This window comes from Ailuropoda melanoleuca, chromosome 2, assembly GCF_002007445.2.
Source record: "Ailuropoda melanoleuca isolate Jingjing chromosome 2, ASM200744v2, whole genome shotgun sequence".
Classification (NCBI taxonomy): domain Eukaryota; kingdom Metazoa; phylum Chordata; class Mammalia; order Carnivora; family Ursidae; genus Ailuropoda; species Ailuropoda melanoleuca.
Genome location: NC_048219.1, coordinates 62,190,259 through 62,199,155, shown reverse-complemented (window position 1 = coordinate 62,199,155; position 8,897 = coordinate 62,190,259). Strand labels below are relative to the sequence as shown.

General features: G+C 35.2%; 1 protein-coding gene across 4 annotated transcripts in view; it reads right to left on the bottom strand.

Moving 5' to 3' along the window:
* Positions 1-1,425: 1,425 nt before the first annotated feature.
* BTBD8 (BTB domain containing 8) overlaps positions 1,426-8,897 on the bottom strand; it is a 65,269-nt gene continuing 57,797 nt past the window's right edge. Inside the window, exons 6-8 of one of the 4 annotated variants that reach the window (XM_034653896.1) lie at positions 5,691-5,771; positions 4,383-4,479; positions 1,426-3,049 (exon numbers count right to left, since the gene is read on the bottom strand). In XM_034653896.1, coding sequence (XP_034509787.1) covers positions 3,035-3,049; positions 4,383-4,479; positions 5,691-5,771 — 193 coding nt within the window. In that variant the 3' untranslated portion in view covers positions 1,426-3,034. Of the gene's footprint in view, positions 3,050-3,657; positions 4,480-5,690; positions 5,772-8,897 lie in introns of those variants that run through there. The other 3 variants (XM_034653897.1, XM_034653894.1, XM_034653895.1) reach the window with 3 other exon arrangements.

Below are 8,897 nucleotides of genomic sequence, written 5' to 3'. Positions count from 1 at the left end.
TGCTACACATTGCCCATATCATTTATTTTCAGGTTTTGGATTATTTCCTAAGCACATCTATTGCCGATTAGGGTGAACAGAGTTCAACTTCTCTTTGTACACATTCGTTTGCTGTAATGTGAGGTTTATACACTTAATAAAGATCACTGATCAATTTATGTATACAGTTTCTAAATGTGTCCTTCTGAAGATCCCTTGCTCTCAGAGGAGAGCAAAGGTTCTTTAGAATTGCATTCAGCACTGTCTTTCTAATAAGGTCAGTGATTTTCAACTTTCAAAATCATGAATTGCTATTAATTTGAGTTTCTAATACACTTTTCCTAAAGTATCATATTAGTGTTAAATAAAATAAATGTAAACATTTTGCTTTGCATATTAACAATTTGGTTATTCCCTTTGAGATAACTGGAGGTACTTTAGGTTATTCTAAAATCAGAAATGGCTGTCACTATATAGATTATACAGTGGTAATTCTACCAAGTTAAGTAATTCGGTTTTCTGAACCACTTCAGATAATAGTATCAAACTCATGGGAAGAAATTACTGGTATAAGCATAAAAACACCCAGAGTCTAAAAAATTGTGAAAGTAAAACAAGATTTAATAAGTCCAACAATCTCATTTTATTTAGGAATAACCAGCCCTTTACAATGTGATGTCCATTAACTTATGTATAACTTAAGAAAAATTTCCATAAAAAATAATTAAGATATAAAGTAACTTGGGGTACCTGGGTACCTTGGTCAGTTAAGCATCTGCCTTCGGCTCAGGTCATGATCCCAGAGTCCTGGGATCCAGCCCCGTGTCAGGCTCTCTGCTCAGCGGGGAGTCTGCTTCTCCCTCTGCCTCTCCCCACTGCTTGTGCTCTCTCCCTCTCTCTCAAATAAATAAAATCTTTAAAAAAAAATAAAAATAAAATACAAAATAGCTTGCTGCTTAAAGCAGAGACTAGCAAACTATACCTGTGGGCCAATCTAGCCCACCACTGTTTTTGTGAATAAAGTTTTATTTGAACACTGCTATGCTGTTCATTTACATATTGTCTACAGTTGGTTTTGTTCCATAACAGCAGAGCTGAGAAGCTGTGACAGACAATGTACGGCCCACAAAGCCAACAGTATTTGCTATCTGGCCTTTTACAGGAAAAGTTTACTGACCACTGACTTAAGAGGTTAACTTTCGCTCTCTGAGAATTTTACTTATATAAAAATGCTAATTCCCAAAGTCACAGGATGACTGACCTTTAGTTATTTTCAAAATCTGCTTGCAGAATTTGGTAAGACATGTATTTAAATTACTACCTAAAATATGTTTTTGAAGAGGTGGCAAAGGGCACCTGGGTGGCTCAGTCAGTTAAACGTCTGACTCTTGGTTTTGACTCAGGTCATGATCTCATGGGTCATGGGATTGAGCCCATGTGGCTTTGCACTCAGCGGGGAGTCTGCTTGAAGATTCTCTCCCTATGCCCCTCCCCCTACTCACACACCAGAGCGTGCTCTCTCTAAAGTAAATAAATAAATCTTAGAAAAAAAAGAGGTGATACAAAATACATAATGTAAAGCTAACTTTAATTCTACAGATTAAGTCCAAAAATTTTAATTGTGTAAAAGGTAAAACTGTGAAGTTCATGAAATAACTAAAGCTTGTTAGTAGTTCCAGAGCTGGCTACCCATTACTTTACACCCAAATCTGTATTACTGTGGAGTGTGTAATAATAGGCTTACTATATTTAAATTCACTGCCAAGAAACTACATAATTGAGTTCTAGAAGTTAAAAATTATGTTTGAATATTTATAGATTAAGAAAATATGTAAAGCAAAAAGTTTAAAGATCAAGTGATAAAATATTGTCTCAAATATCTATTACCACAATAATACATGATACTAAAAGAAGCAAAATAAAGTGAAATAAGTTTTCAATAAAGTATATTGACAATCTTTAAAATTTCATTTTCTTGTTTTAATGTCAACAAATATGCCTTTTGTGTTTTAAAAATAAAGTGAATATTGCAAGTAAAATGCAAGAAGCTACAATAACCTATACATACTCATTAACATATTAAAAACCAGCAGCAATGGTCCAAAGGCCATCCATAAAAGAGATTATTTTTAAAATGTTATATGTAATTGGTTTATGGAGGAGTCTCAGCTCAGAGGAGATACTAAGATAAAACTTTTTCCCCAAGTACTGCTGGCAACTATGTGGTGTCAAACTTTTTTTTCCCATCCCTTAATGACATTATGGGCAAATTCCAGTATAGTCTGGTTATTTTTGATATTGGAATTCAGTAGAGTACTGTTTAAATACCAATCTTGTATTTTACCTTACATCTTTCTCTCCCCCATCACCAACTACATTTACAGTTGGAGAGATCTGGAATAGGGAATAGAGAGCAAGGTCTGGTCTCCTGCTCCTCCATTTTCTGGGTATAACTCTTGTGGAAGAGAACTATAGATGGCCATATAGCTAACCAGACACAACATGGTAGTAGGTTGATGTCACTGAGTTTGCTCTAATTAAGATCTTGATGGCCTTTGCTGATGACTCTTTTAGGAACAGACTGAATTTCACCCTAGCCTCTCAGTGGATAAAGATTCTTCTAGTGGTTCATGATGCACAGTGCTTCCCTAGGTGGGACACAGCATCATTCAGCCCTGTACCAGCATCTTCTGATCTTCACAGAACCACTAAGGTCTCTTCCTTCCCTGCCTACCATGTGTAACTGGAATGTGGAGTGGATGCCCTATACTATCTTCTATATATGGCAACAGCTATTGTCCCTAATAACCAAGCTAGTACCGGCTTCTCCCTTTAGAAATCCCCACATTTGAGTATACTCTCACTGGTTTCTGAGGCATATTCCAGGCTCTTCCAAGAAATCTCTTACCATTTTCTTTTATTTTTAATGGAAGCTCCAGAGTGGGCTGGTTTTACAGATGTGGTATATATGTCCATCTGAGGGATAAGACAGATCTCCTCATTGCAGATACATTCTATCTTTAATCTTTATTCAGGATATGTTTGTACTTCCCTCCTAACTTTCATTTGGCTGGGAAGATGGGGGAAGCAGATGAATGAGGAGGAAAATCTTTCATCAGAATCCTTAATCCCTCACCTTCTACAAAGTTGAGGACACAACAGACCACCCTCTTTTTTCTAGTTCCCTTACTTCTAGAGGCTGGAATGAATGACTGATTAAAGGTAGCTGAGGAATTTAACTGTTTCTCAGTAAACCCTGAGCGGGTGTTAGTGGAGGTGGTGCTATACGCAACTATTCATGGCTCTGTTTTAGCACATAGGGTGCTTCATCAGCTACAACTTACAAAGAGGTAGGAAAAGTCCTACCTAACACAAAAATCTAAATTTAAATGTCATTCAAATTATTAAAAGTACCTAATTAATATTCATACAATGCGTACTGTTGCCTCAAGTATCCAATAAGAAGGAAATGTGGATGTAAAACAATTCTTTAAAGGTTTTTCTGTTGATTATAAAAGTAATACATGGGGGCGCCTGGGTGGCTCAGTAGGGTTAGCGTCTGCCTTTGGCTCAGGTTATGATCCCAGCCTCCTGGGATAGAGCCCGCATTGGGCTCCTTGTTCAGTGGGGAGCCTGCTTCTTCCTCTCCCTCTGTCCCTCCCCCTGCTCCTGGTCTCTCTCATTCCCTCCCCCTCTCAAATAAATAAATAAAATCGTAAAAGAAAAAAAAGTAACACATGACTATTGTAGAAAATTTAGAAAATGTAGAAAAGAATAAATTAGAAAATAAAAAATAAGCTATCAGTCACAGAGTCAATTAAAACGATGGAGAATCTAAGAATAATGTATAAAATGGCATCTGTATAAATGCATAGTATGAGATCTTTCTTTAGACAATAAATTTATGTTTGCACAAACTAAAGTTAAAAGTTAGTATTCACACTTCACCGGAGGAGACCAAGAGAAATATATTCCACCCCAAATACATGCCATAAAGAGAAGTCACAGGAAGGCACAGTGTTCTTTCAGGGAAAAGAACCAATGAAACACTTGTAATAAATGTGTTTTGATAAATGGAGAATGTAACTTTGGTCCCTGACTTCTCTTAATTCCAAACCCTGACTGAGTCCCAAGTGTATATTCTACCTTTGAATTATAAAGGATACTCCTATACCCTTTCAATAAACCCCATGGCAATTTTATTTTACTTAAATGATCTGAATTAATTTCTGGTTTTTGCAAACATACCATATGAGCTCTTTCTCAACTAGAGTTCCCATAGATTAAACTGACTTCATATTTTAAGATTCAAAGTACTATTCACCGTCAGAGTTAAAAATCCAGTAGGTAATAATGGGTGACTTTAAGCATTGGGTAAAATATTTCTGAGACTCAGTAATTACCTTCTGAAAGAAATTACAGTAATCTCTTCTTAAAATATAGATTGCTACTTCTTTTAATCCTTCCAATCCATACATATCAGCCATATTGAGTATCTGACTAAAAGAAAAATAGATACACTGTTAATTCTCCAATTTGAAAACCAAGGAATAACACACAATAATTTCCTGACGATATATAGTCTGTTTAGAAAAAATAATAATCTGATTTATTTTACCTCTAACTTTCTGCCCTACATAATAGATATCCCTTATGGGTAATAAAAAGGACACAGGTCAAAAGTTGAAAGCACTGTCACATGACTTGGTTAGTGGAGAATAACAAGAAGTAAATTTGGAGATGTTTCAACCAAATTCCCCTCATATTTTCAGTGACATATATATCAAATTTCAGGAAGCTGCTTCAAAGGCTGTAAAAGTTACAAAACTCTTTGCAACAAATTTGTATAATAAAAACTTACTTGGGAAGAGCATAATTGATGCTTATAATATTGAAAATCCCTACAAATGATCCTAAGATTAGAAACAGTATCCAATGACTCAGTTTCTACTGCTTCTTTCATTTGGCAAGTATTTCCCAGCACCACACTTTAGGTACTTAGGAAACCAACAAGCCTTGAAAGCATGATTTCCAGGGGTGAAAACTTCAGTACTTAATCCCTGTGACTCATGACACTTTCCCTCCAAAATCATATTTATTCAGTTTGTAATTAAAAGAACCAGTTCATTAATAACCAATGAATTAAAAGAGCAGCTTTCATTTGTTTGATATCAGAACAACAATAAAAGAGGACATCCAAAAAATTAGAAGAGCAAGGTAGATTTCATTTTCCAGTACAACTTTAGCGACTTAGATGGCATTTCACTAAAGAGCACTTAATAACCATTGTTGGTCTTTAGGATACCTATATTCTTAAAGTAATTTTAAGGTTTTTTGTTTTCCTTTTCTTTTGCTGTTTAAGACAGTAATCTTAAAATTTAAAAATAAAGTAGTATGATAATTGTTCAAAATTTAATTCAATTTTACTTTATAAAAACCTGTTATTTATTTTTCCAAAGCAAATATAAGGTTTTTCTGAAAAAATCTTAGTCAAATACTTTTCTTAATCTAATCACTGTGAGTTCTAGATCATCTTTTCTTCTAAATAAGGTGACTTATTGTTTTTAGATATTCCCAACGCACACACAAGATATGGCAAAATAATAAAAGTGAAGCTTTTACTTCACTGATACAAAAACGTAGCTTAACAAAGCAGAAACCACAAAGTATTAATACTTTTATTTTTAAAATCACTAAAAAGTAATACATACCCAACATTAGCTTTGTCTGGAAAGTCCAAAGTTCCTCCATATATAAAATGCATCATAACATTCATTTCCACATGGTTTATACTGAAAAATAAAACTTAACTCAAATACAGAAATATTTAAGGTTTAACTGGTATCGATACATTTTATTTTCTCATAAAATTTTAGCCAAGATAAAGTTTTAATCTCTTTTATCTGAAGAACATATTCTTCAAATAACATCCATGCAGTTATTCCATTAATTTAAAATTAAGTATAAGTGTAGCTATAGATTTTTGTATGTTATAAACTGTTATTAGTATGTTATCAAATCATTGGTACTTGAGCATCTTGTGTATTTTTTTATTTTTTATTTTTTTAAAGATTTTATTTATCTGACAGAGAGAGTGAGAGAACACAAGCAGGGGAAACAGCAGAGGGAGAGGGAGAAGCAGGCTCCCCGCTGAGCAGGGAGCCTGAAAAGGGTCTCAATTCCAGGACCTGGGATCTTGACCAAAGCCAAAGGCAGAAGCTTAACCGACAGAGCCACCCAGGAGCCCCTGTAACGAACTTTTAGAGTTAGAAGGGATCTGAGACATCACAATACAACCTCTTGCTCATTAAGGAAACCCTCTCCCCAGCATCACTGACAAATGGCCTCTGGTTTTCTTAAAGCCTCAGATAAACAACCTTATACACTAGAAAGATTCTTGTTATGCTATACAGATTTCTGAATTTGTAATACCTATCCAGCTGTTCTAGTTTGACCAACATCCTCATTACACAGATGAAAAGTAAAGATATGACTTAAGAAGTAGTCTGGAGTGATAATTTTTATGTCCTACTGACTACTGAATCTCAAACTGAATTCATCCTCTTCCCTACCTCCCCCAGTACCCCAGATTCAGTCTTCTTTCACTGTTCCTATTTTGTTCATAGTACTGTTACAGGGCTTCTTGCATCTTGTCTTACCCTCAGCCTCTGTGCCAAGGGGACTGAATTATCTGGTTCATGGGCAACAATCACTGGTTATTGGTCAGGAGGAACTCAAGATGAGAGGTAATTGGATTTCCTTTTCACTTTCTTCCCTGCTGAACAAGCATGAAGAGGTGATTGGGAAGAAGTGCATCTACTATACAATTTCAGACCTTCTTTCAGGTGGGTTGTCATAGAACGGACATAGTAAGCAAGTAAACTTTGGTTCTTGCATTAACACACATTTTACTGCTTTAACAGTTTTTATTGATAATAAAGAAAATGTTAGGGTATCTGGGTGGCTCAGTCAATTAAGCATCCGACCCTTGATTTTGGCTCGGGTCATGATCTCAGGGTCATGAGATGGAGCCGGCCTAGGGCTGTATGCTCAGTGGGAGGTCTGCTTGAGATTCTCTCCCTCTCTCTTCTTCTGCCCCTCCCCCTGCTTACACACACATTCTCTCTGAAATAAATAAAATCTTTAAAAAATAATAATAAAGGAAATGTTTTCTTATTTCATCTGCTAGTTCTTTCATATTATTCTGAACAGGAATAAAGTATATTATTTGCCCACCTCAACTCTAATACCATCTAGATTATCATCTACATACCTAAGAGCCTAAGATTCATCTTACTCCTCTCCCTCATTATATCCCATCACTTACGCCTTCAAAATTTCTTGAATTCAGCCTCTGCTATCTATTTCTCCTCTCACTACTCTGGGTTAGCCTCTTATTTTCTCTCATCTGTACTATGACTATATCTTCTCTCTCATGCGGGTTTCCTATCTGAAATAATCTCTTCATATCCCATTTCCCACACTGCTGTTAGAGTGAAAACCCTTCAACAATTCTCCATAGCCCATAGAAAAAAAAGTCCAAATTCCTTAGCTTGGTATATAGTGTTCTTTTATCATCTGACCTCTAGTTCTCCCTCTCTAGCAGCTGTTGCAAGATAAATGAACTACTCATTTCCTATACCTGAACTACTTATAATTCCTTATACATCTATGCCTTAGTACACCTGTTTACTGTTTAAAATGCTCCCCCTCTCTACTTATTTCATCTTTCAGACATCAGACATGTGGCTCTTTATCTCTGATGTTTCTTTAATGTCCCCAAGGCCAAAAAAAAAAAAAAAGAAAAAAAGAAAAATCACTGAATGGTAAACAGTAATAACTAACATTTACTGAACACTTATGAGCCAGTTACTGAGCTAATAAGTATTTTAAATGCTATTTGCTCATTTAATCATCATAATATCTCGATAACAGATATTATTAGTTTTACTTTATAAATGAAAAACTGAAATTAAAGAACTTGCCCAAGACCAAATGGCTAGTTCTACACTATAATTTAAATCCAGGCCAACTGACTCCAAAGTGTAGGCTCTTAAGCTGTACACTATACTATGTCTCCATTATCACATTTATCAAACTGACTTGTAATATCTTTGTTTACACATTTGTTTCTCCTTCTAGACTGCATTCTGTTGGGGCAGGCTGTATCTTAGATTTATCCTTGCATTTCTAGTAGCAGCTGAATGTCAGCATTGATTCAGTACCCCCCCCAGGATGAGAAGAATTTTCTTCCCCCACACAATATTGGAGCTCTGCAGTGGAATCAATGGGAACAGTGCTGATAAGATTCCTACAGTTTGTTAAGCATACTATCTAATATCTGCTAAAGGAAAGAAAGAAGGCAGGCAAGAAGAAAAGAAATGGAGTCCCACAGGGTGGGACTCAGAAAGGTGTTTGATTCTATTGTCTTATATAACATATGCTCAATAAATGTTTGAAGAATGTTTAATGAATGGCTTATTAAGGCACTTATGGCATCTTCCTAACCCTTCAGAGGAATACTGAGTTGAAAATATACAAATATTTTTCATTTAATTTAATACACATTTACTGGCCCCTACTATGGCTAAGTACTGGTTTCTGCTGATTCAAAAACTCCGTATCTTTAATATGTAGGAAAAAAGTCAAATCTCTACATATTCTTATTTATATACTATGGATATGAGAAGATTTGATTTCAGAATAATGATGCCACATTATCTGTAGTCTGGTAATCTATAACACTAGCATAATACAATGTATACTATTCCATGCACTTTCCCTCAAAATTCCAAGAGCCATTCTTATTGTTAATGAGAATTGGTCATTTAGATTTAAATAACAGTTTCTTTCAAGACTTGACATAATTAAACAAAAGATAATAATGACTAAATAAAAACAAAAGTAGTTTTATTAAA